The 26,700-nt window shown below is 47.0% G+C and overlaps 2 protein-coding genes across 6 annotated transcripts in view; one reads left to right on the forward strand and one right to left on the reverse strand.

Moving 5' to 3' along the window:
• The first annotated feature begins 1,521 nt into the window (after positions 1-1,521).
• On the forward strand, positions 1,522-2,630 carry PIGC (phosphatidylinositol glycan anchor biosynthesis class C). The gene has a single exon (XM_052800745.1). It carries the CDS (start codon positions 1,637-1,639, stop codon positions 2,513-2,515), a length of 879 nt encoding a protein of 292 aa, XP_052656705.1. The 5' UTR covers positions 1,522-1,636; the 3' UTR covers positions 2,516-2,630.
• A 4,956-nt stretch (positions 2,631-7,586) lies between these two features.
• Positions 7,587-26,700, reverse strand: part of DNM3 (dynamin 3) — a 193,712-nt gene continuing 174,598 nt past the window's right edge. For 4 of the 5 annotated variants that reach the window (XM_052800741.1, XM_052800740.1, XM_052800739.1 and 1 more), the window contains one exon: positions 10,486-13,685. In XM_052800741.1, the coding sequence (XP_052656701.1) occupies positions 13,616-13,685 (70 nt within the window). In that variant the 3' untranslated portion in view covers positions 10,486-13,615. Of the gene's footprint in view, positions 7,784-10,485; positions 13,686-26,700 lie in introns of those variants that run through there. The other variant, XM_052800743.1, reaches the window with a different exon arrangement.

Below are 26,700 nucleotides of genomic sequence, written 5' to 3' on the forward strand. Positions count from 1 at the left end.
TAAAACTGAGTCCAGCTCCATCCTGGCTTGGCGGCTGCCGGCTTCACCCCTTGGCATGGGGTACCTGCACGGGATGAGCAGCCAATCCTATCCTGCGGAGCAAGTGCAATGATATGGGGCTGGGAGGTGGCACTTTTTAGATGTCACTGTGGGGTGGCTCAGCCCGAGGCCCCCCCGAAGGCACACGAGCAGCGTGGGGGTTACCTGCTGCTCTGCACGTATCTGGACGAGGTGGGGTCCTGCTTGGAGACTTCCCCGCGGCAGGCACTGGCTGGCTCCGGCCCGTGTGAAGGGAAACATGTGAGGGCTGGGGAGGGAAACAACCGTCAGCTCTTTCGCCTGCTCCCACCATGACAGGACGGCCACGAACGCCCCTTCCTGAAGCACAAACAGGGCAGTGTTCGGGGCTGCTCTACCCCGGGCTGAGGCCTCTCGGGAGAGGCCAAAGTAAGCAGCTCCTCCACAGCAAACACCTCTCTGGGGCTGGGAAGGCTCTGACCTGAGCACAAACAAACACACACTTAAGGAAAACGCCTCTTGCCTCTGCAAAACCTCCCCTCGTCCCTTTTTGTTCCCTGTTCCCCTTGCTGCACACTAGCTCGGTCCCTTTGGCGAGGGGATGGGTAGTGCAGGAGATGGGTGTCCTTCTAGAGCCACACCTCTCAGCCCCTGCTCGGCCAGCAGCTTCTCCCTTTCCTCCTCCTGCTCCGCTTCTCGAGGGTGCCGGCAGGTTCGGGGAGCAGGGCAGGACCAAGCTGCAAGCAGCCAGGAGCTGCAGAGGAAAGGTGACCCGTGCTTGCAGCATCACATCCACATTCCCTGACGTGGGTGCTGGAACCTGGTTTGGCCAGAAAAGCAGGTGCTTCTCTGGGCCGGGACAGGGAGTGGGGCTCATGACACAAGCTGGGGTCACTTGCCGAGCCGTGAAGCTGGACGTACACGGGTATGTCCAAGCAGAGAGAGGACCAGACCAAATCCCACTGACCAGCTGTGCCCTTCTTGACGGCCTCTTCAGGATGGCACGCTGGGGTGCAGGAGGGTCCCCCAGCAGCCCTTTGCCACGACACGTGGGCACAGCCAGTGTGGGGGCCGTGGCAGGACCAGCCCAGCCCGCAGCAGGGAGCGTCCCTCCTTCCCGGCGGTACCTCCTGCAGCTGCCAGCCCTGCCATTCTGGGGGGGGACGGGACAGGGAGAGCGAGGCACCCCCAGCAGCACCTCCGTACAGAAGCCTGCGCGCCGGATAAGGGCTGTGGCACTCCAGATCCTGACAGAGAGCTGGGGTCTCCCCTACCCCCCCCCCCCGAAAAAAAAAAACCCAAAACTGGCTGCAAGGAACAGCCTGCTTGCAGGCAGAAGGGAGGGCAGCCCCGGGGGGGTCTCAGGCCTGACGGTGCCCACCGCCCCCCCCCCGCCCCGAGCACCTCCCGCGGCGCAACACCCCCCCGCGCCCCAGCCGCCTGTTCCGGGGGAAGCGGCCCCGTTCGCCGGGGGCTCCCGCCGGCAGGTGGCAGCCCCGAGCGCCCCGGCGTCCCTTGCGCCGCCACCGGGGCCCGGCCGAGGCGGCGGGGCCGGGGCCGGGGCCGCGGGTGCGTGTACGGCGGCGGAGCCCCCCCGCCCTGTGCCCGGCCCGGGGAGATGGAGCCGGTCCCCGGGCGGCGGTGGCAGAAGGTGCTGTACGAGCGGCAGCCCTTCCCCGATAACTACGTGGACCAGCGGTTCCTGGAGGAGCTGCGGAAGAACGTGCACGCCCGCCGGTACCGGTACCGGGCCGTCGTCTTCCAGTCGGGAGCGGTGGTGCAGCAGCTGTGCAGCGTCTGCGTCTTCGTCGTCACCTGGTGGTACATGGACGCGGGGATGCTGAGCCCGCAGGGGCTTTTCGGGGCAGCCCTGGTCACCTCCCTGCTCGGCTACGTCCTCTTCGACGCCGTGGACGGCGGGGCCGGGCGGCGAGAGAGCGGGAGGACGCGGTGGGCCGACCTGAAGAGCACACTGGTGTTCGCCGCCTTCACCTACGGCTTCTCGCCGGTACTGAAGACGCTGACGGAGTCCATCAGCACGGACACCATCTACGCCATGTCAGCCCTCATGCTCCTTGGCCACCTAATCTTCTTTGACTACGGTGCCAACGCCGCCATCGTCTCCAGCACGCTGTCCCTCAACATGGCCATCTTCGCCTCGGTGTGCCTGGCCTCCCGCCTGCCTCGCTCCCTTCACGCCTTTGTCATGGTCACCTTTGCCATGCAGATCTTCGCCCTCTGGCCCATGCTGCAGAAGAAGCTGAAAGCCCGGACACCCCGGTGCTACGTGGGGCTGACGGTGCTCTTCGCGCTGGCAGCACTGGGGGGGCTGGCCACTGTCTCCAGCGTGGGCGCCGTGCTCTTCGCCTCGTTGCTGCTCGCCATCTCCTGCCTCTGCCCTTACTGCCTCATCCGCCTTCAGCTGCTCAAGGACAACATCCACGGGCCATGGGACGAGGCTGAAATCAAGGAGGACCTCTCCAGGTTCCTCATGTAGGCCTGGCCCAGGGGGAGAGGGACCTTCTGCTGTGAGCAGTGCAAAGCTCCTTGCTGGGGGACAGCGCTGCGGGGAGGGCACCAGCCCAATAAAGCCTCTCACACAGCAACGAGGACCACGTTTGCGTTACCCTCAGCATCTGTTTCCGGACCCAACCCACTTGGTTTTGGCAAAGGAAGGAGCTGAACCCCGCAGAGTGGCCGGCCCATGCAGCAGCTCGGGGCGCAGGCGAGTGGGACAGTGCGTGCTCTGGCCACACAGACCCATACCTGTGTTTGGGAGGGGGCGGGGTGGGATGCATCCCCCAAGCAGAAACACCACACAGAAACACACATCTGCCTCAGATGTGCCCTATGACATGCTCATGGAGGTTCTCAGCCCCAGGGACCTCGATGTGTGCGATGGGGACTGACAGCACTTGCCCGGGAGGACTGGAGGGGAAGGGGGCTGGGTGAGGGTCACTGTGGGTGTGGTGGAGGTGCAGGGTGGTGGGTGCTGCAGGACTGAGCACGAGGGCACCTGGGACGGGTGCAGTGCAGAGCCCTGCTCACCTGCACCCCGCTGGTCACTGATGCCAGAATAGCCTCATGACACAGCCAGACACCACGCTATCCAAAATCCTTTAGGAGAGGGGGGGTGAAGAGGCAAGATGCCTTCCTCCCCCCTCTAATCCCCTCCGAGAGGCAGATCTGGCCTCGCCACAGGGCCAGACCCCAAGCCAGAGGGATGGAGCTCAGCACGGTCCCCTGTGGGTGCACCCACCAGCTGGGGAGATGCTGCGACAACAGCAGGGCCCATCGAGGTCCTGTCCGGCACTGTCTGTCCAGCGGCCGTCTGTCCGGCACCGCACACACCGCAACAGAGGGCGCTCCCGGCAAAGAAGTCCAGCTGGAGGCGAGGCCAGGCCAGGCCAGGCCAGAACGAGCCAGCCCCGGTGCCGGGAGGGCTTCCCCGGTGTGGTGCTTTCCTTTTCCCTGCTCCCATCCGGGACCGTCCCTTGGCAGCCTGGCCCTGCTCTGGGCGCCCCAGGGAGCAGAGCCCACTGGAGCCAGCACCACAAGAGGGAAGGGATGGATGCACATGCCTGCCCCAGCCCCACCTCGTGGGGATGCATTTGACATTACCTGGGTTTTTAGGAAATTTTTCTCTTTTGGAAACCCAATGCTGCAGAATTGCAACTTTCTGCTTGATTTACCCCATCCCTTTGAGCGCCGGCATCTCACCCCAGCGAGCGGGCGCTTGCTGCGCACTCCTTGGGCTTTCTCGGAAATGAGCAACCCCCGGCGGAGTCCCCAACACCTCCAGTGCTTTGTTACGGCTCTTGCCAAGTGTTAAATGTTGCTGTTGTCGTCATGGTGACGACTACATCTCATTTTGGTTTTAATTAAAACCTGCAGAAGTTTAGAGCCTGTGCTCCAGTCTCGCAGGGAGCACAGAGTAGCCAGATGCTCACAGTCAAGATGACATTTTTTTAGTTCTTCGGAAAGAAGACTGTTTTTTCACAGGGAGGTTTTCCAGAAAGCTGCTCAGCAACCGGGACGTCCCATCTTGCGTTGGGCTAATGCCATTGTAACGCTGCTGTCACAGAATCCATCGGGAGGGAAGGCTTGAGTGTAAATCAAAAGTACATCAAATCTAGCCTGCCTAGCGCCTGTTGTTAATGTCTGTCATGGTAGAGGCTACAGAAAAGAGTTTCTGCTGCACCCATTCTCCCAAGGAAAAATATTTCCCCCCAAATACTCTTCCCAAATTCAGACTCTCAAAACCAGCTCTGGGTTAGGAAAAGTGCAGACATAAACTACCCAGACACACCAGGTGGAGACAGGCACAGACTGCCACCATCGCCTCAGCCACAGCTGGAACCCAGTGGATCACCTACGGAGATCCCTGGGCTTTGATTGACGCAGCAGGCCCCGTCCGCCCTGCTCCAGGCAGGATGCAGGATGTGTCCCGTCCAGCCTGCTGCAGGCACTTTCATCCCTGCCACAGCCCCAGGCCTCTCTGCTTCGCCCAGCTCCTTCTCTTCACCTCCTCCTCAGCCTCAGTCCTTGCCCAGTGATCCTCTGGGGAAAGGCTTAGCCCTCCCTTTAGCTTGCCCACAGAGATACCTTGCTCTCCCTGGTTGGGAGATGAAAATGTAAAGCCCGGTCCATGGCCTGGATGGACAAAGGGACTTTGAAGGAGGGAAAAATGCAAGAGAGAGAGACAGGGGGAGGAGACGCAAAGGCCAAGTGGAGTTTCCCTAGGACTTCTCCGACCTTCTTCTGAGGACGCATGCTCTGCAACGCTGCTGAAGTTATTTAAGATGCTGAATAAATGGCCATTATGTCTTCATGCCTTGCCATAACTCTATGCCCAGCTCAGTTGGATGCCCTTTGAGCATTTGCTACCTGAGCATACCAGTCTGTGGCTTCTCTGATGAAGCACATGCTGAGACCAAAGAAATAGGTCCTTCTCAGTTTGTATGCAACCAAATCATCATCACCCAACTCTAAAGAGTTAAATGTTACTTTGCATTACAAGGAAGTGCAGTTTCTTAAGTTTCCAAGTCCACTGAGATTGAGTACTTCAATGGGACATTTTCTTTTGATTTGAAGCTGGCCAAATGCGAGTAATTGTAAACTGGCTGGGGATAAGCCTTACTCCTGGGGGAGCTGCTGACACGTGCCGTCTGGAATCTCCATCTATGGCCTCTGCAGCAGGGAAAGGCAAGTGTCAGCCACCCACACCGTGCTGTCAGGGGCCCACATCCTTCCCCACGTGGGAGACTGGATCTGGGAAGCCTGGAAAGAGTGAAGCTTTAGTCTTTGAAGGTAAGATCGTTGTATCTCTTCAATTCCCACAGTAATCACTAAGCTTTTCTCAGCTTTGTGATGTGAGAGGCAACGGCAACAACATGAATGATCAGGAAACCAAAATAGGATTTTAGTCCTAACCCATGCATTGAAAAGCAGCCTAGGATGCATAATGCCACCCGCTGGTGCAGCACCCTTAGCTTTCTCCACCTAGCCACAGAATGTATACCATTGCAGGGTGGAAATAGCACAGACAAGGTTATACAGCTTCTTCACAAAAAGTCATCCCGTGAGTTGATGCTAAAGAACGTGCCAAGGTTTCCCAGCAGACCAGTACCTTTGTCTTTCTACTTAAGAGATTTTAGGAATAGCTACCAGAAAACTGTGAAGTTCAGAGTCCTGTTTCCAACAATATTTTTTATGAAATACTTCAGAAGAAGGTAAAGATTTCTGTGAAAGGTTTAACACCATAAAATGCCCCAAGAAAGAAGTTTGTGCCTTACAGCCTAATGCCTGGAGGTCAGCTGGCAGCTCAGAGGACAGCAGTGGCTCCAGGTTGCAGTGCTGTAGGTAAGGCCATACAACTAAAATATCAGCCACCTTTTATTTGTTGTTGGTTCATCTGTTGGTACCATGCTGTATCCCAGAGGGAATGTAGTGAGAGCTTCCCCCAGTGTGGAACAGATTTTTGAACAACCTGGAAAAAAAGCAGCTTGTAAAATTCAGCCTGTTCCCATTCCCTCTTACCTGAGAGATGAAGCATGGCCAGAACCTCCTCAAGAGCTCGCTGGGTACAAACACCGTTGCTTCTGTAGGAGTCCTGAAAATACACAGTTCCTGAACACTGCTGAGGTTTTTTTGCCTCAGTACCTGACAGCAAAGAGTTCCACAGATGAAAGATATGGCCAATCTGAGCTCCCCTCCTCATCCCTTACTCTTGAGACAGTTGTGTTCATGAGACTGTTAGGAGACTCCATTTCTCCCTTTTCCCGGGGAAAAGGGAAGCACCTTGCCCATCACTGTACTCTTTCCAGCTTCAGCAATTCCTAGTTTAGCACATGCAATTCAGAGGTCTAGCAGGAATGATTATTTATCTCCTTCTCCTAAGAATTTCTGTACTTGGTTTGTTTTTTTTTTTTTTCCCTTTTTGCTAATACCATTGCTGTTTCTTCTGTTGTACTCTACTAAAAGACAAAGTCTAAGTGAGAAGAAAGAAAAATCTGTGTAAGCCTACAGTTCTCCAGGCTTGCACCCCCTTATAACTGAGCAAACTCAGTGCCTGGCATTTACCAGCACATGCAGGTGGTTCAGCAGCTCCCTGGATATATGAGAGGTCAGCAGGGACCCAGATCAGCTGGAACAAGAGGAATTGCCCAAACTCAGCAAAGCTGTGTCAGACCTGGCTTGAAACGGAGCACAGTCTGTGTTATCAGGCCCCTTCTACACACACGATACTGACCTCCTCCGCTCTCCTGCCGCCATCCCCTGAGCACCACCACTGCAGCTCCCTCTCACTGTGAACTTCCTACTACAAAGAGACGTCCTGTTTGTGCTCCTGAAACAACAGGCTGGAGTCCTGATCTGTGCAGTTTGTTCTGACACAGTTCATATCTGTGCAGTGCCTTCTAATTTATCTGCATGGTTATGAGATGACCCTTCTTTGTTTTCATATGAGAAAAAAGTCAATAAAACCCATCAGTTTTCCCCTTTTTTTTAGACTTACTCTTCATATACTTCTCTGGCGCCCAAAACAAGCACATCTTCTAAATGTTAAATCCCAGATTTTCTCTTTCCCATAGGTTCAGACACATTTGGAATCCCAGAGGTAGCTAATTACAGCTATTTGAGCTCAGATGCTCCAATGAGGTCGGCTCGCAAGGAATTCAGAGGTTTAGCTTGAAAAAAATGGTCAGAGCAGCTGTGATTTATTTATAATTGTGCAGATTCATCAGTCTAGAGACTGCTGCAATCTTCTCCTTCAACTTTCCACTCAGCCAGGTGCTGCTGCTGGTGTGTTAGACATGTTTTAGGCCTCTTTTGTTGTTAAAGAAGCTGGCTATTCTTCCTGCTAACACTAAGCCAAAGCCATTTATATGGAGCAATTCTGGTGGTTAATGAATTCAAAAGCAGTGGTGGAATCCCAGCAGAACATCCCTCCCTCCAACACCTCGGAGGGTGGGAGTCTCCACAGAGCCCAGGCAATTTCTTCCATGGGTGTGTGAATGGCTCCCTGTGAGAAAGAATGGGTAGACCCTTCAATAGAAAACCAGCACACATTTGTTTTGTAGTCAGAATTTTTATTTTCTTTATATCCAGGCTATCACTGACATCTGAAAATAAAATCTTTATTTACAAATAGGCTAGTGCAAATTAAAGATAATTTTGGACAAAAAAAAAAGAAGACAGATTGCATGTAACAAAAAAGAAATGCGTGTGTTAGGATGATCTTCCTGGAACAGCTGGTGGAGGTCGCCTAGGAAAAAGACAAAAAATAACCCAAAATTCACAGGGAGGGGGGGAGAAGAGATTTAAAACAAAAGGTCAAGATACAATAAAATGACTCATATACAAAATTATCTTAATAAAATGGGTTAAGAGAAAAAGGCACAGAACATGCACATTAAGGAAAAGAGCAAGAGCAAGATTAGAATCAGCTGGCTATCACAGCACAGCCTCGGCTTTCACCCCCACCGCTTCCCATCTGACTTGCTGGCACCAGAGAACTAGGACAATCACATCACAAGTGTGGAGGTCGCTGGTCACAGGCTTTCTAATTTTCTTGCAGCAAATAATATCCTCTGGAAGAGCTTTTCCCCAGCCAATGGAAATTTGCACCACTATCTGCTTCAAACACTGTTCTTGCAGTAGACCTTTTTTACGTGAGATTCTGATGAAATCGGGAATGATCAAACAAGATGGCCTATGGGCTGGACTGGGGTATCTGGAGGCGACGTTGCTGGGAAAGGTTAAAAACTTGGGTGACAGCAGTGCAATGAATCTACTGCCAACCCTAGCAAGAGAGACCCTTGGCAGCTGATGGCCCAGTGCAGTGGCTAGAGAAGAGCGGATGCTCCTCCTGTTATGCAGCATAGAGCACTGACATGTCACCGACCAATATGCTGCAAACCAAACTCATACAGGGGTACATAATGTACCCCAGCCAGAAGGGACACGTGTGACACTGCTGTTCACTGAGGGGTGGTGCACAGACTGCCTCAGGCATAGCCATTAAAGACTATTAGAAAAAATTATCTCCAAACGTTAAGGCAAGCAAGTGAATACAACGGGGACATTGCTGCTTTGCTCGTCCCACGTTTTGCTCCCTCCTTTCCCAAAACCTGTCTAAGGACCAACATAGTGACCGTTGTGCTCAGTGAGAAATGTCCTCTCCTGTAGGAAGCTGTTGTGCTTCTCGTGCCATACAGACCATCTCCAAGCACTGATTCCAGTTACTTGGCTCATCATACTGATCTGAAGGAGGAGTTGAGTAATCAAGCCATCTGTACATTCATATACAACCACTTTAGGGGGAAATCCCTTCCAGACATAATGCATACACATGCAGATTTTTATTCCAGCTCCTGCTCTGGAGGGCTCAGTCTGGCCTTCTGCTCAGCTCTGAATCTCCCCCAAACATGCTTTCCCCAGCAATGAAATGAATACCAGGTACTGCTTGAAAAACATTCATCCATTTCCCAGCAAAACATCTCTGCAGCACTCCAGCGCCTTGCAGGGCAGCAGGCTGAATGCTTCCCGTGGGTTGTATCTGCCCCATCTCCCCTTTTAATGACACCTCCAGTGATCTCAATGCAACACACATCTCTGATAAATCCTCACTGCAGTCCCAACAGAGGTGGAGTACGGCATGCTGAGATGATGGTGTGAGAGACAGAAGACCACTCATGCGCATCCAGAAAGTAATAATAAAAGCCCATCAAGAGTTACAGTTTATTTCAGGTTCAGAAATGCAGCATAACATTTTTACAGCAGGTCTATGTGATGCTTAGTAATGACCATGGTTTCAGGAATCGACTTGCTTGCTCAAAGGTCAACACCAGGAACCATTTACAGATTATGAAACCAAAGGCAGATGTTTTGGCTCATATGAAGTAGGGCATTAACATACAGAGCAAAATTCAGAAAGAAATTAAGCATTTGCTTCTTACAAAAAAGAAGTCATTGATTACACCATCCTGGAAAAGTAAAGAGACAGGCAGTAAAGCAAACGGCTGGCAAGACGGGACAAATCATATATCAAGCAAGAGTGGAGGACTGTCTGGACGGGAGGAGCCATCGGTATCAGCTCGCCTGCAGACAAAGCAAGAGGAAAGACAGGCAGAGTAACATTCATTTACACAATAGAGCTGTTCTGCAAGAGCCCGGGGAGGAAGTTCAATGCCACAGTGGGAGGAACTGTGCCATAAGCACACCAAGAGGTTGGATGCCTCCTTGGTGTCACAGGTGCAAAATAGGTCTGCTTTTAATTCAGGAAGTTTGGACTATTTTAAGACAGAAAGACAGAACTAGCCAGTAATCTCAATATGCTGTATACATGTTGTTTAGTGTAGCTGTCTGCGATATAGTATTTTCTATGTTATGCTTTAACACGAGATGCCATAACCTATAATAATGTATCTCCTTTAATATAATAAATAATCTACTTTTATGAGGCTTACTCAGAAAGTGCAACAAGATCAGCAATAAAATAAACACACATTAACTATGTACATAAGCCTTTTCATTGAACATACAATCTTTTTAATCCTAACACAAGATCCCTTGAGATTAAAGGCCGAGAGCTATTTACGGCACGCGCAAGCTCTTCAACTGTTGGTCAGCCATGACGAAGTGAGGTGGAACATGTTCTCTAGGCAGAGACTCAGGCTTAGCCTAAATGCAATACTAGATAAGCACCCTCCTGAAACCTAGCCACGTACATCACCCAGCTAATTATGCATCTCACGTAAGATCAGAAACCCTGCTGTAGCTTAATGGGAGTCTCCACCACTCCCTGGCAATCTTCTGGGCTTTGCCAGAGGGAATCAAAGAAAGGGAGAGCAACCCGTGCTTCTCAGACACGGGAGTTCAGGCTTAGGTCACCCTGTGTAAGGGTGTCTGCAGAGGGGGCAGTGGCCGGTCCAAGGCAGCCAGTCCCTCTAGCAGATCCACAGGGTGCTTGTCCTGCTGTCCTTCAGGCACGGAGCGAGCTGCTGTCAAGGCTGCTCCTTTGAGAACAAAGGACGGGAGAGACACGACTCGCCAGCATCAGGAGCAAGCGGGATAAACCCGTTCCAGGCGCTGTACAGCAGGAGGAAACGGGCTGAGGTTGGGAGGACAGTACTTACTCAATTGGATGTGGCAATTTCTTGGGAAGCACTTAGCATTTTTCCCAGAAACATCAATTCTACGTAGTTTATTCTGAAAAGCGTATATGCAAGAAGTTAGAGGTAAAGCCATCAAACTCTGGTTCTGTGGTCAAGGTTAATTATTAACCTGCACACCTAAAAGTGTTGCATTTAGGGCACAGGGCCAGATTTAGATGTGATCTGAATGAGGATGCAGAGGAAGGGGGGCTGTGCAGCTGTGTCCCACGACCTCAACATTGAGCGCAGAACCAGATGGTGCTGACAGTGGGGCCACAGGCGCCTCACTGCCTCCTCCTCCTCGTCTTTCGGGTAAATCCACCCTTGAGAGCTTCATTTACAATTCAGGATTACTGCTGAGAAATACAATTTCTTGGGGGACACAGTTAAGGACAGTGCTGAATTGTTCTACCTACTTCCTTATGCTTGACAGAAACAGTCATTAAAGTAAATTAAGGACTCTCAAGTACAGAGGATTTAAAAACATGTTTTTAGGCCAGGATCTATGTCATCTAATTGAGGCTCCTAATTTACCGGCATTACCACCCTTGTCTCTGATGCAGCCACACCGGTCTGAATCGCCTTCTGGAGGTGCTGCCTCTTTCCACTGAACAAAGGGGACCTTGGACAACTAAGTCGAGTGCTTGGGGTATAGTGGGATAAACCCAGACCATGGCCTTGCAGTATCACTGAATGAATATCAAAATTTGGGGTTAAATTGGCCTTCTGTGGCTGAAGCGCTACGCCTGGCTTTCCATCAGCAGGCAGCTGCCAGTCAGTAACGGAGGTTCTGATAAACTATATACAGGTTTGCTGGCTAGGCAACAGCATGGACTACTATAGCTATTTATAAAAATACATCTAATAGATGCACTGCATGTTACAGCAGAGAGCACTACACAGTGGAAAACTGTGTAGAACACAAGAAAAATCATCAAAATATGTTTTCTTTTTTTGTAGTAAAAATCAATATGACTGTAGTTGGGTTTGCAACCTTTTTTTTTTCCTTGAAAGCTGGTCCTGTGTACTTGGTGTTGGAGATCTGAGCCTGTTCTCCAAACAAACACTGGCCACTTAAGCAGTCTTCTGAGATCACCAAGATGCCGGTGCTCTGACAAACTCCGTCTTCACTGTGCTTCAGAATTTGACCTCTAGACTCCCCAGGTGTGTATCACAAGTATAAGGTTGACAGGAAATTAAAGTTAAGCTAACATACAAATCATGATGCTTTCCCAAGCTCGTCTCTCTTACGCAAGCTGAAACACGATTTGCTTCAGTGGTGAGCACAACTAATCAGCAGTCTGGGAATACTTAACGGGCTAAATCCCCATTTATTGTGGCTCTTTGATTGGATTTTTCCTAACCATGGGGCTACAGCATACTGGTGCCCTACATGCAGTCTCAATAAGTGAATTTATTAGACTGATTATACTGAGGGCCTTTGAAACCACCAATTGCTTTGCCTAGGGATCTGTAACCATAATTGTAATAACAGCAATTAATATTTTCTGAAGAAACAAGGCCAAATTCATCTCTAGTTTAATTCTGTTAACTCAGTAAGTTTGAAGCTATAAGGCTGACACTGACCCTAAGTGTTTAAGGTGAAGTAATGCAATTAAGACAAAAGGTTTTTATAACGCATTAATATATAACGTGCAAAACAACAGGCAGAGAGGACCTCTGCAAGTGAACATCTGCTAAAATAATCCATTGCCAGGATAAACAGCTGAGCACTTCTCAGTACCTAGTTGGATAAAGTGACCCTAATCCGAGGTGTGCAGGACTTCAAGTGATGCAAAGAGAAAATCTTTATATAGGGGGCATAGTGGAACTTTATTGACTGGTGTGAGCAAATATCTCAAATCCAAACCAGACCCGTAGAAAGCTCAGATGTAAATCTAGGCCATAGCTCTGTGAATTGGCTCACACAGTGGGCAGAGGAGCGGTAGCCCATTCACAGCTGTGCATATATCTATATCTGTATCTACATCTCCTTCTGTTTCACAAAATGACCAAAAGCAACGGTCGGTGCTCTGGATCCCGCCACGCAGTACATTTATACGTATTACATGCAGTCACATACACCCAAGGCTTCCCATGAGTTCAGTGGGAGTGCGAATGTGAGCAAGCACCAGCAGAGGACAAAGCGAGCTGGCACACGCTGCTCTGTCGTGTACTGGCTCTTCCAACTGCCCTTTCACATCCTTGCTGCAGGGTGAGATGGCTCCACGCTGAGCCCTGCAAGCTGGGACACCACAGCCTGGTCGTTACCAACCACCCAACCAACTTTGCATGTCAGCTGCCAAAATGTGGAAATAAAGTAAAACACGCATTATCCCATACACACACTTCTTGTTTAACAGCATTCCATAAAAACTAGACTTTGGATAAGGAGAAATTATAGGAGAAGCAGCCAACCAGCAAGCTTCTTGCAAGAGAGACATGGAAGCGTGGGGCCTTCAGAAGAGCTTGGTAAGAACTCACATTGTTTTTCTTTGCCCAGTTTAGCCATTAAAAGAGAAAATGGGCGTAACTGTATAATTCCAAACGACAGAAAACCTGAAAGGTACAAATAAAAGCAAGATTCCTTTCAGATAAGAGGAAAAAAAGCAGCAGATCAAATCAACACGTGCACAAACACACACAAAGTCAAGCCCTCCATTTGCTGTACAGGACTATGAGCACAGTTGCCTGGGTGAAGACGTGTCAGTAAGTTAGCTAACATCAGCTATTGCAAAAGGAAAAGTCAAGGCAGCACAGACCTTCCCAAAACATTTAAGACATCATAAACAATGCAGAATGGACAGAGAGTATATCAGTAAAATTGGTTACTTGCCTATAGATGTCCATACATGCGACTATACATTGGTTATTGCAACAGTTATCAAGCAATTTGTTTCCACATATTTGGTTAACAATGAATGACATGCCAGAAGCTTCTTTTAGTCTAACAGGGATGAATCTAATGGACGAATTACAGTGGGCCGAGTAGGTGAAGGAGGTGGTCTTCGACTGGAGAGAAAGAGAGAAGAAACAATAAGCACAAACACTGAGAACAAACCCAGCACCTTTTGCTGTCACTATGTGAACATGCACATGCTCCCAAACACAACAATCTTCTTTCCACATACACTGAAGCATGACAGCCCTAAGCATCCACAAGAAGGAAGAAAGCGATGTGTTCGCTACGTGCATACCATGCCTTAGCCCTCTCACGCATCAGACAGCTCTTTGCTCTGGTCCACAGCCTAGGTTTTCTCTGAACACAGTTACCTTCTTGTGCCACAGAAACCATCAGGGGAGGGTCATTATTCCTGTTTTCTCAGGGGTCGGTCCCAGCCTGGACAGCCTCAGAGCAGTCTTACAGGCACATTTCAGAGTGGCCAGCTGGATTTGGGAAGACAGCCTGCAGTGACTTCAGCTGCTGTTTGCAGAAGCAGAGAAACCTCCAGCTTCTTGCACAGTTGGGCCAACTGGATCCATGCCAATGTGCCTGAATTTGAGGCACAAATTTCAGGCTTTATATCAATGGCCAGTTATGAAAATCCCAGCCATGGCTATGGCTTCTGGATTCATTCATTTACCTCTAATGCATTCCTCTATCGACTTCAGTAACTGCTAAGGGAGTCCCAGATTTTTGGGGAAGGCTTATGGGTCTTTATTCCCTGATTCAGCACAGGCTCCCATGTACTGCAGACCCCTGCATTTCAATTTGGACCTGGCTAAAACACCTGGGCTAAAACACCCCACCGCTGAGCAAAGCCCGTGCCAGAATCTGAGATGACAATACCTGTTTGGCCTCCAGTGCCTGCACTAGCTCGGACAGTTCTGCGTGGCACTGCTTCGTGCTGTATAAATGTACCTAAGAGACTGTTCCTCACAGCCAGCCTGCTCCCTTAGCTTGCTATACAGCACCCTCCAGGAGGGTTTTTTTGCTGCAGTTATTCCAATCCATCTCTTACACACTGCTTTTGCTCCCCATTTTCTTTAACGGGATGTACCAGCTCTCTCTTTATTCCTTAGCCCAGCCCAGATCACCATGAAACGGCATCACTGCTTTAAGAGAGGCATGAACCTCGGGTCTGAACAAGGTGGGCAGCCGAGGGTTCTTCAGTTCCCATCCAGCTTCAGCAGACTTCATTAATGGCCAAGACAAATTGTACAGCCCTCTCTAACGCTGTCTTCCACCTGTGAAAGTAGGAAATGTTCCTGTCTCTGAAGAAGATTACAAAGGAAACGTGTCTCATTCTGTTAAAGCTAAATAGAAGATGAAAAGAATGTAACAATGTGTTAATCTTTGAACTGGAACATATATATGAGACAAATTTACACTTGACAAAAAAAGTCTTGCTTGGCTCAAAGTGTATCTTGTATGACAATATTCTCTTTTGGTGAAGAAATGAGAATTTTAATCCCTAACATGCAACAAATACAAAATATGCCAACTGAAGCATTCAAGTAAATCAACAAGCTAAAAAAATTAGGCAAAATATTTCTTCATGGTGTATTTTTCTTACAAAAAAACATTACTGTGTTAACTATTGTTTCTTGTGTTGCTCCAGTGTAGGTCTTCTGGACCCACTTCCAAAATCCGTAGTTTCATAAAGAACCACTTCTAAGGCTCTGCATTTCTGCTGGGTTGCATTAAATTATTCCTTTGTTGAAATGCCTCACATTGCATTGTTTAGCGCTTACTGAAAACATCGTATCATGTGTATACAATTTACAAACAAGGGAAAATGCATACAGCTGTCTTCATATCAAATTTAAAAGATACAAGCCCAAGCATGCATTTTAATACCAGGTTGAATGCAGCACACTGGATTCAAATAATGTAATTTAGTCAAATTGCTATTAGCCCAGCAGAATCAGAAACTGGAGAGCACAGTGGGAGGATTTCCTGGATGTAATCAGTCAAACCAAACCTGAACCAAAATCAGGTCTGAGCCCCATTTCCTCCTTGAACCAGAGCCGTCATTGTACTCTCTGACCATTATTTTGAATTTTCATTCAAGCCCAGTCCAGACCTGAACAGAAAAATCCCCCAGCAGGCTCTCGTTTCCACTCCAGAGTACCCCTCCAAGGAGAAGCTGATACCCCCAAGGGAGGGGCCTCTCCGACAAGGAGCTGCTGCCACTGCGAAGGCCTGGGGCGCAGTGCCACGCTGCAGCCTCTCCCCTTGCCCCATGCAGCGTCAGAGCTTTGCTCTCCCTGTGGCACTGCCCAACAGGCAGGTCTGCTCAGTGAGGAGAACCCTCAGCTCAAGCTCTCCTCCACCACTCCACACTATGAATACCTCCTGTGGAGACACACGCATGTACCTGGGATGCTCTGCATACCTACACGTGTGTGTGTCTTCCCAACGGGTATGGGCAGGCATGTACATGAGGAATGGGCAGACCCCTCCTTAGCTCCAGCCCCTCTCCTCTGCCCCTTAAGGGTGCTGCCTGGCCCCCGTGCAGTCGCACAGGGCTTCCTTCCAGCTCCTTAACGGAGCGCACCATGACTGGGGGAGTGGGACCGTTACCTGGAGGTCAGAGGTGCCTTTCAAAGGAGTGGCAGATGTTTCGGAAAAGGCAGCACTTGGGAAAAGACCTGCAAAAGCACCATTCACCTCTGGTCCTGCTGCTGACGCTCTCCCGGCCGTCTCTGGTTCCCTGTGCCGGTGACGCAGGAAGAATGGCCATGCTCCTGAGTCCCCGGGCAGAGCACAGTGCAGGGGTTCAGCTCAGGGAAGAGACCTCACCTTCATTAGCTACCAGCACACAGAATCAACTGGCACGAGCCAAAGCTCAAGTCCAAGTGCAGGAAAGGACAAGCCCTGAAGTTGCCTGTCACTAGATTTCCCCCTCAAGGTGACAAGTCATTATGTGACCATTTTTACACTGCGAGTAGGATTCAGACCTTTTTTTCCACCCTAACAGGAATCTCAACCCCAAAGAAAGGAGGAGAGGCCGACCCACACGTCTCTTGCCTCTCCCCCTCCTTTATGCCTGGAGCGGTGGCTAGGAGTGCGAGTGCTCCCCGGGATGGAGGGGTGCAGGAGCGTGGGTACCCAAACCACCATCTTGAGAGAACAGAGCCAGCAACCAGCACTGTGCTGCTTCTTGCAAATGTAGTCCCACCTTCCTCACCGTTCTGGGCATCTCCGAAAAAATGCAGGTCTGAGGGAAGCCTAGCATGATTTCGACACCATCGCTTTCTGAGCAAAGGTTCCATAAATGAGCGCTGCCAGACCCTCTAAATGTGGAGTAACATGGAGCAAACGGGCAGTAACCTGGAGGGCAGAGCAGCAGAGGGAGCTCCAGCCTGCCTGTGGGCAGGAGTGAGGGAAAACCGGAGAAAAACAACCTCCCCCAGAGCCCTGCTCTGCACTGGCTGCCATGTCAGTGAGTAAATATGTGACTAAGCCCAATTAAATGTTTAGTCTGAGGCCAACGGATGATAGTGGTAGAGACGGCGTGGACCGCGTTTTCTCTGTGTTATCGGAGCGACTCCGACAGCCTGGGGGTGCATTCGCAGTGCTGAGCTGTTCCCAGGCCCCGAAAAGCGGCTCCTGGTTCATAGAAAGCTCCTTCTTGTAAAAATGTCACTGCTGCGGTAATTCCAATTTCGTTATTGTCTCCAGCATTTCAGCTGGGTTTTCCAGTTTTGGGGGCTGAGTCCCGCTGCCTGGCCCCTTTAAGGGGCTGCTCAGTCTGTTGTGGTTTTTTGGTGTTTTTTTTTTAAAAAAAAAAAAAAAAAAGGGAAACAGTGTTTGTAAAAGTTAGTGCTAAAGGGGCAAGGGATCATAGGTCCCCAGGGTTGAGTAAACGAGTCTGCAGAAAGAATCAGTTCTTCTAACTAGCACACATTAAGCAGACATAAAGAATTTACCAATGAAAATTGTGGACTAAGTATGTATTTAATAACTCCCTGATGTTGCTGCAGAGACTCCTCCTTTGAAGAGCTCAGTGGGGTTTTGAACAGAGGGTAACTTTTACCCCTATGCAAAAACTTTTTAAAAAAGGAAAAGTTTTACATTTATTTTTAACCTAAGCAGCACACCCCATTTTTCCAGTTTTAAAAGAACTCCTAAAAGCTTTAGCTAGGCAAATGCAGAGCAAAAGGAACTAAATAAAGCAAGTCTAGACTTAAAATTCGATCAGAAACATATGGGAACTCTTCAAGCATTTGCCTTTTGAGAAGTGCTATCACTCCCCACACAGAGTCCACAAAATATGCTTTCAGTAAAGCATGGCTGTAATTACTATGGGAGGCCCCGCTCGAAGAAGATGGCTTCTCTTCTTGGAGCACAGCTAACGTACTTCTAAATAAAGGCTTTCATTTCCACTTACGTTTTACATTCTTGTTTGCTTGTGACCACCAGAGAACACTTGTGGAAGGCATGCACATAACTATATTTTACGATACATCCTATAGATCTGAAATTGTAAACAAAGCCTATTATTCTCTCCCTCTTCCATGATCTTGGTTTCCCTATAATACAGCCCTCTCAGAGTACCCTGATACGTAACATTGTCTTTGCAGAATTTAACGAGAAAATATTTAAACAAAATCTCTAAGCGGCTTTAAGTCTGACTGCAGGCAAATTTTATTTATGTGACAATACAAATCTGGATGTGTGGCATACAATAAGAGGATAAAAGAGTGACTTACTTCAGGTGAGGAATAAATGTAGTTTCTCGTTTGGGTGATTATTTAGAGAGACTAAGTAGCTTGTTCTTGGGATAGTTATAATGCCTTGACTGATTTTTTTATATGGTTTTCTCTTTTTCAGTAAGATCATGAGAGACCCACACAGCTGAGCCTCTATTTTTCCTGGTTCTTGTATCAACCTACCTAACTTTTATGGTACCTCTCGACCTCCATCCGCCTCTGGATTTGGAAGAAAATCCAAACCAGAAGTGAAACCACTGTAGCCATCACAGTTGAAGAATAGAGGCAAGACATGGTTTGTAGGCCTCATTAGTTAGTCTACACTCTATGCATACTTAAAATTCTTTCTGGCCTACAGCAGATGCAGCATGGCTACTGTGGAGTCTCCTGAACATCAGCTCAGGAGAAAGGATCTTGAGTGGAAGTGGGAAAACCAAGAGGAGGAAAGGCACTTGATAGTAGTGACACAGGTCATAAGAAAGTAGGAAAAGCAGAAAAAGGATGATGACATTAAGATGAGTAAAGCAGGAATCATGGACAAGAATCAGGAGGAGATGATGATTATGGGAGAAATGAGAAACAGAACTCAGTGGTGATGAAAGGAAAAAATAGTTGGGGAGTGCCTGTCTGAGATGGTCCCTTGCCCCAACGTAATGGTTCAAGAGAGCGAAAATTTCTCAGATTTGTTTCTGTACTGAAAAATGTCATTTTGTCAAACATGAAATGTCTCTAGTAAGCATGCCCGCAGGATTGCTATCAGTGGGCAAGTCAGGAACAGAAGCACTGAGGCGCACAGCACAGTGTTTGAGGATGCATGCCAGTTCTGAAGTAGCTCTCCAGCTGAACACATATGTATCAGGCTCCACAAATGCATAGAGGGTGTGCTGCAACTGTACTGCCAGATACTTGCACAGCTATACATACAGCTGAACCTCACTACTTCAAATGACCCAGCTGCACTATACTCTGTCAGTGGCAGAATTTTTGTGCTAAGTGTAAGCAAGTTAAAGGTGTTAGATTATGCAGTTTTATCCGATACCTATTTCTTTTAAGTGAAAGAAACAAAAAAGTAAGAGAAGTAAGAGAAGAATGTGTCCTAGCACCACTACACTGCAGCAATATAAATCTCCACCAGTTCAAATGCTAGCACTGCTCCAAAGCATTAGGGTTACTGAGGTTCCACTGTGTGTGATTTAACTTAATACAGATACTCCTTTCAGAGGCAAAGAGGTCCAAAATACGATGCTCCAATAGATTCATTTATTATTTGCAACTCAAGCTGTTTTCTGTATGACCATCATAAATTAACGTCTATCACACACACATACAAATATGTTTGTATGTTTATGTGGATGTTGCATTTTCAAATTAGTCATTTCAGGGAATTAATGTGTCATACGGAAAACTCAGCTTGAATAAACAAAAAAATTAATTCAATGGAGCGACCAAGAAAGACTATTATTCTTAACAAACTGTGTGTTCTTGCTTGCCCTTCAGCAGGGAACATGTCAAGTAAGCAAGCGTGCAACACATTAGTGGAGGACTGTCCTAACCTTTCAGAAACTCTAGGTCAGGATACTCAAGAGGACCAAAACTGCCCATGGCAGAAAAGAGTTAGGAGTGCTGAGTGATACATTCAGAATGCTGCTGTACCTTCCTCTGTCCACAGAAGATGACGACAGAAGGGCCACAAAATCAGCAGGAGGAACATCTAATCTTTGCATAGTAGCTCAAGTCTTGTGTACTGGTCTGTGTTTAGCTGTACTGTTCAGCATCAATGTAAATCACATACCCTGTCTTTGAACACCAGATCTACTGCCCACTCTGTTCTTCCTTCCTACTCACCTTTGACCTTTCTCTCTCTCCTCTTTACTTACCTCGCTGCAAGAAAGGGAGCAAAGATCCTGGTTGTCACCTCCAGCTGGAGTTGCACCTCTTCTTGTCCATGATGACAACTAACGTGATTATCAGTGTCACTGTTGTTAATGAAGCCATTGAGTGCCCTCATTCACTAGTGATCCAATACAGCTTGCAGGGGACAGGGGAGTTTCAAGGAGAGCCTTTCAAGATGCCTGCAGGTTCAGGAAGTTCAAATTATCACTGCTTTCTCTCCGTTTACTGCCATACATTTTTCTCTTCTAGCATAAGGAAGGCTAGAAATGTACTGCTATTCTGCCCACTCTTTCAGACAAGGCAAGAAATTTCCTGCTAAACACCCTTGCTCTAATCCTGCACAGCCTTCATGGTAACTATTATTAAATGACTCTGTTATGAGATTAAATAATTACTGGGGACAAAACACATCTTCAGGTTCCTGTACTTCTGGCAAACAACATTTGCTATTGTTTGACTCTACTTTCCTTTTTTAAGTTGAGAGACACTAAAAATAAAAACCACTTCCTTCTACTAACAGTATTTTGAGAGAGAAAAGGCTAAGGAAGGAAAAAAAAAAAAAAAAAAGCTTTTGCTGAAAATACCTAACAGAATAAATTACTTACTCATTCAGTTCACCAGCTGACACTCCCAAAGCAGGCTTCCACTGTGTTTGAGGACTGCACTCACATCACCTTTGTCCCAGAATGACTTCTTTCAACTCTTTTCAGGTTCTGTCTTTTTCTGTCTTCCTCTCTCTTGCATCATTTTTACTTACCCTTCCCCATCACATGGGACTGGTCTACACTAAGAGTAATGAAGAGCCGTTTCCCAGCCTGATCCTCTTTGCTGAACTTTGAATGTAACTTGCAACAGTCCCAACCAAATGGATCTCTCCTAGTTCACCTCATTTCAAAAATAACTTTTGGTTGAATAAAGCAGGAGCAGGTTCAGGAACAATACTAAAGACGACAAAAACTACCTGAGATACAATGAATAAGATCAAACCTTAACTCTGTGTAGAACAAGTGACACTTCAGACACATTTGTTCAACTGTCATAGTGTATTACCCATCAGAAAATTCCTAGACCACTGAAGATACGAAGTGGAGAGCCTGCCTCTGGCTGATGAAAGGAGATGCTGATGGAGGTAGAGTTAGAGTCAATGGCAGCACATATAGTACCTAGGCTGCAATGTGTTTCATTTACTTGATCTTCAGGACAGTCATCTGGAGGAGAGGTATATGAAGGAAGGCAGTGAACAAAATCCTATTGCTAGTCTAGAAGAAAGCCATCCTTTTAGGGGCAGCAATTGGTGAAGCTCCTGGAGCAGAAGTGGAGACCCTCCTGTTTCTCTCATGGCATTACAGTTCAGGCAGCTGAAGAATCAGTTCTGTGCAAATGCCATTCCAAATTTCTCATAAGATCGGTATTGCAGAATTATAATGAAACCACAAGAGTTGTTGTATTGTGATATTTTACATGTTTTTAAAAACTGCTTTCTGGCCAATTCCTCCAATATTTATCCTCATTCAGAATGGTCCTTCTTTCATTGCTTCTGTTAGGACTGAATCTGCAAGATAACCCCAGGTAAGATGACCAGAATTCCTCAACTGGTTTTGCACATGGCAGTATGGCTACCCCAAGTAGTGTAGCTACCGTTTCTAATGGCTGTCACAGCCACTGACACCAGTTGCTGTTAAGAAAGATTGCCAAATATTGCGTTTTATGGTTTGAAAACTATCTGAAAGACTTTAAAAGAAGACAGAAATGCAAGGAGCAGGAGACAGATTTACAAAGGTGCCAGGGAAGGGATAAGTTGGAAAGAAACCAGGACAAGACGGTGAGAAGGAAAGGAGGGAATATGTGGGGGAGACAAATGTACTGGGCAGGAAACCAAGTGAAGGGAGAAGGTGAAAGAGGAAGCAAACAGGATGGTCAAGAAAGGGACAGTGAGGGAAGGGAAGAAAAAAGGGAAAACAAAATAGTGATCAAGGAGCCAGTGGAGGAGGGGGAAAAGCAGAGCTCCTTTCAAAGAGATAAGAGAAAATAAATCAAGTCTCCTGCTTGAAGCAGCCAGCAGCAAAAGGGACATATTACTGGGTGTGCATTTCAACAAGAAATGTAAATTAGACTGGTAACAAATTATACAGGGATGTCTTCCCTCAGGGCAGAAATCACAGAGGGAATAACTGATATTCTCGTAAGTCTTGTGATTTTGGGGGTCCTTGGACAGGCAGAGTTGGAAACATATTGACTATGGCAGAGCAGTATCCCCTCCTGCGATGGGCTCTGGCTTTGCATCACCCATGTAGATGTATATTCTTTTGATCACAGACATGAAATGCAAAATTAAATTAGTTATTCTCAGGCTTTCTCCTTCTCCTGAAATTCAGCAGGATTTTGAAATCTCTCCATATAACACTCTTGTCTCTTTGCTTGCATGAAACACTCCTAATTGCTGATTACAGTTTTTGAATATAACCTTCACTGAAGATCCGTTCAAAGAGGACAAATGGATGCTACTGCTATGGAGCTGTGCTCTTCTACTTGGGTGTTCAGATTGTGATCATCCAACTCAGCAAGCAAATGCTTTAGGGTGGGCAACTTATTCATCCTGCCAGAAGAGTTTGATGCAATGGCTATTTGATTATTATTTATATTCCATTTAAAAATATAGTAGTAAGCTTTTAAGGCTTCAAGGTCAAACTTTCAGCAGAGAGGAGATTCCCAGGCTAAGGCAGAATAACCCTTCTGGCCTTATATGCCTATGCACTATGACAGATTTTAATCAGAGGATCACATACGATTTTTGCAAGGGATCCCCTTATCATTCAATGCACAGAGTTAGACATTACATTAAATCTTTCCAAAGAACTCTAATCCATAAAAATCCATCACAGAAAACTTACTTAATGGTTGACACTTGACAATCAAAGAGCTGAGTACAGAGCCTGTGGACCAGGAAACGTCAGGCAGCGATGCTTTCCGCAGCGCTTCTGACTTTGCCTGGAAATTTCTGATTGTGATTACTGTCAAGTATAAGTACTTTTTTGTGCCAGCTTGGCAGAAATACGTAATGATGGCTTACAACATATATTAGTTACAAACACAACAGGTCGTGTAATTAGCCTCAGTGGCATAATAAAACGTAGCTGCATAGCAGCCATCACCCCTTCCATGCTGCCTGGTTGTGGGTTGAAGTAAACTGTAGGGAGAGTATGGAACTATTCACAAACAGCACAACATGAATTCTCTCCCCACTGCTTGCCTCACATGTGAAGACCACCCTCAGCGCCCAGGGACCAAGCACCAGCATGCCTGAGGGTGACACACAAGTGCTGGAGAGCATTTATGTTCCTGCCTGCTTGAGTGGATGGTCCAGCCCTTCAAGACCCCTGTTTAACCAGGTCCCAGGGTTCCACATCGAGTGGGTTCATGTATGTTTTGATGGCAAAGTGAGTAACAATCTCCAGTGCTTCGTTGGGAAAGCCTTCATGAATCCACAGTAGCATTGCAGAGCAGGATACCGAGAGAAAAGGGGAGCACCCTCCCACTCCCACTAACACTGTGGGCTCTGCTGCCAGGAGAAGAACACTTCCAATTCAATTGTTTTCCTTGTGGCAAAGCTGAGGTTCCCATTCAGGACATTAAAAAGCCATAAATCAAAGCATCCACAGTAGAACTAAAATTGGTCAAGATCAGGCTTTCCAAACAGGCAGGCAAACACACATCACGGTAAGCTAAAGTGGCTAAAGTGGCCTGCTTAAAGCCATCTTACCAAAGCGAGCGCACAGCTGCATTTTCTTTCAAAATACTACTGCAGCCTTTTCAGAGAGAGGGGGAATAATCTAAATTCTGGCAGCAGGGAATATTTCACAAATCATATATGCTTTGGCATCAAGCCCTTAAAGCCAGGGGCCTTTACTCACAGGCTTTGCTGGGAGAGATCCACCCACCTCAAGTGGGATTAATTAAAAGAGGCATGTATCATGCAAATAGTTTCTGTTTCCTTACAGAAATATTCAGAGCACATAACCCAAAACAGCTTTAGAATCAGAGCAGAGCAAGGAAGAAAATTATTTCCTGCTCCACTAACCCTTTTCCTTTCCCTGTACAGTAAGCAAGGAACAGTGAGAAAATGCCAGGAGCTCACCATTTCTGTACAATTCCTTTGATTAAATGCTAATAGTGTTGAGGAAAAAAAGGATTTTTTTTAAAGGCAGGGCTTGTATCTCAATGTAAGGTGCCCAATTCTCCAAATCAAACATGTGCTCAGCTGCTGGTTGGAAAAAGACAGTCCAAGTCTTACTCCTGAAAATAATCTTTTTATCTTAAGGCAGAACAGGAGAAAATAGAAAGCATATATTTCTTCAGCATATCAGGATTTTCAGCTCCATCTGACAGGGTCTGGAACAAAAAGCTCCCTTGGAAAGCTAGATGAACTTTAAAAATACAACTTTCTTCTCAGGACGCTCAACTATTTCCTTAGATATGGGGGATCCTGACACTTCAAGGAATCATTGCAGAAAATGGTGGTAGTGTGGTCAGAGCAGAGCGCCCCAGTTCAAAACTAAGTCACAGAGAAAGCTCAAGTTTCCACAAGAACTCTTCCTCAAAACTATTTTTTTTTCCCTTTTAATATCTCAGACCCATTTTCTGAGTCAATTTCCTATGATCCTGCAAAGGCTGTTATTAAAACCAGACCAAGCGTAGCAGAAATTCCAAGGCTCAAAAGAAACATTTAATAGGCGCAGGAGCCGGCCACACTGTCCCCCTCAGGTGATTTCCCCTGCAGCCCCTTCCCTGGGATTTCCTCTCTCGGACTTTAGTCAGCAGGAGAAACCTGAAGTTTCAGCAAAATGGCAAACCCTTCCTTCATTCTTAAGCAGCTGAGATTTTTTTATGTCTGAGGCTTTCATAGCTCTAAAAAAGACATCTAGGATCCAGTCCAGAAGATGTGTATTGCAGATATTTTTTCCACAAAAATGTCAGGCAGTTGTACATTCAATTATATATCCAGCTACAGCATTTTTAAAACACTGACCTCCTTTATCAGCCACTGCTTTGCATGCCACCAGTGGCAGTCCCAAATTGAGTTGTTTGCAGGCTGCTTACCCAAGTGTCTTTTATGTGCTAGAAAATTCTTTTCTGGTCTCCATCCCATCTATCACTTTAGCATCAAAAAGATTATCATCAGACATGCTCTTGGCAAGCCACCTCAGGAAAGCAACGTTCATGCAAAATCACAGCCAGGCAGGACAAAGGAGACATGCTCATTTGCAAGGCAAGGTGAGAGATGCCAGGGAGCTATGGTTCTCTCCAGTAGTACAACTGACAAAACACTGGACCTTGTTTCTGTATCTAGCATGTGAGTTATCCTCTGATGGCACAGAGGAAGCACTGGGACCAGTGCCCTGCAGCTCAGTCCCAGGCTCTCCCAAGCGAGGGACTTATTCCATTTCAGCGTGAAGTTTAGTACCCAGAAAGGCAACTCTAGGTTTCTCCCCAGCGGTCCTACTGCGAGCTATGGGATGCCCACTACAATGAAAGAGTGCATTTCATAGTTGGGCACTGATGCAACAATGCCGTTTCATAGCAAAAAATACTTCATTCGTTTGATATACCTCATTTATTTATTTTCCATATTATAAAGGGTAATTATGTTAGAAACTGAGCCTCAAATTTAAGTTACTGACAACTACAACAGATCTCACCTATTTAAAAGAAAGTTTTTCTCTAAAGGTTCTCTTCTCAATTGCCATTTCTAAAATTGAAAATGTGCACATTTTCTTTTTGTTTCTATTTAACTGGCATTTTTTTGCAAACTGTGACTAATTGTAATGTAATAGTTAATTTATTAAAAATGGAGAAAGCCCTTTGTTCCACCATTGCCTAATCTGCCCATGCCTCTCATAATATAGGAAGTTACCGAAGCCCTTGGAATCAGAGGCTTTCATATATATATACATATATAAAAATATATATAAAAGTGATTACGTGTATTATGTCATTGTGAAAATAAACATTAAGGACATTTTATTCATATAACTTATATTAAAAAAGCAGTTAATGCCACACAAAATTATAAAATATGCGAAGTTACTTTTAAAAGTACTGATAAATGCAAAGCCCTGGGAAGGAAAGGAAACGATGTGGTCATGAAAATCCTGTTCCTTAACTAATCGTTTTGTACCATATGACCTACACTGTTAGACAACTATGGACTGTTTTCAACTGGCTGTAAATTACTTGCCTTGTGGAATAAAAATCAGACTCCTATCAGTTTGTTCCACTGGTTCTACAAGGATTGTTCTTGTTCTCTCCCAGAAGAGCCATTACTTCTTCTGGGGAGGACTCAGTTGCAGAAGTGAGGAGTTGTACCCCTGCCCCTCTTCTGGTGGAGGGGTAGATGACCCCTCTCTCTGTGAACCCCTATGTGGACACAACACAACCAGAACAGGGGTTCTTAATCTAGTGTCTTCGAACTGACTGT

Source organism: Harpia harpyja, chromosome 11 (genome assembly GCF_026419915.1).
Source record: "Harpia harpyja isolate bHarHar1 chromosome 11, bHarHar1 primary haplotype, whole genome shotgun sequence".
NCBI lineage: Eukaryota > Metazoa > Chordata > Aves > Accipitriformes > Accipitridae > Harpia > Harpia harpyja.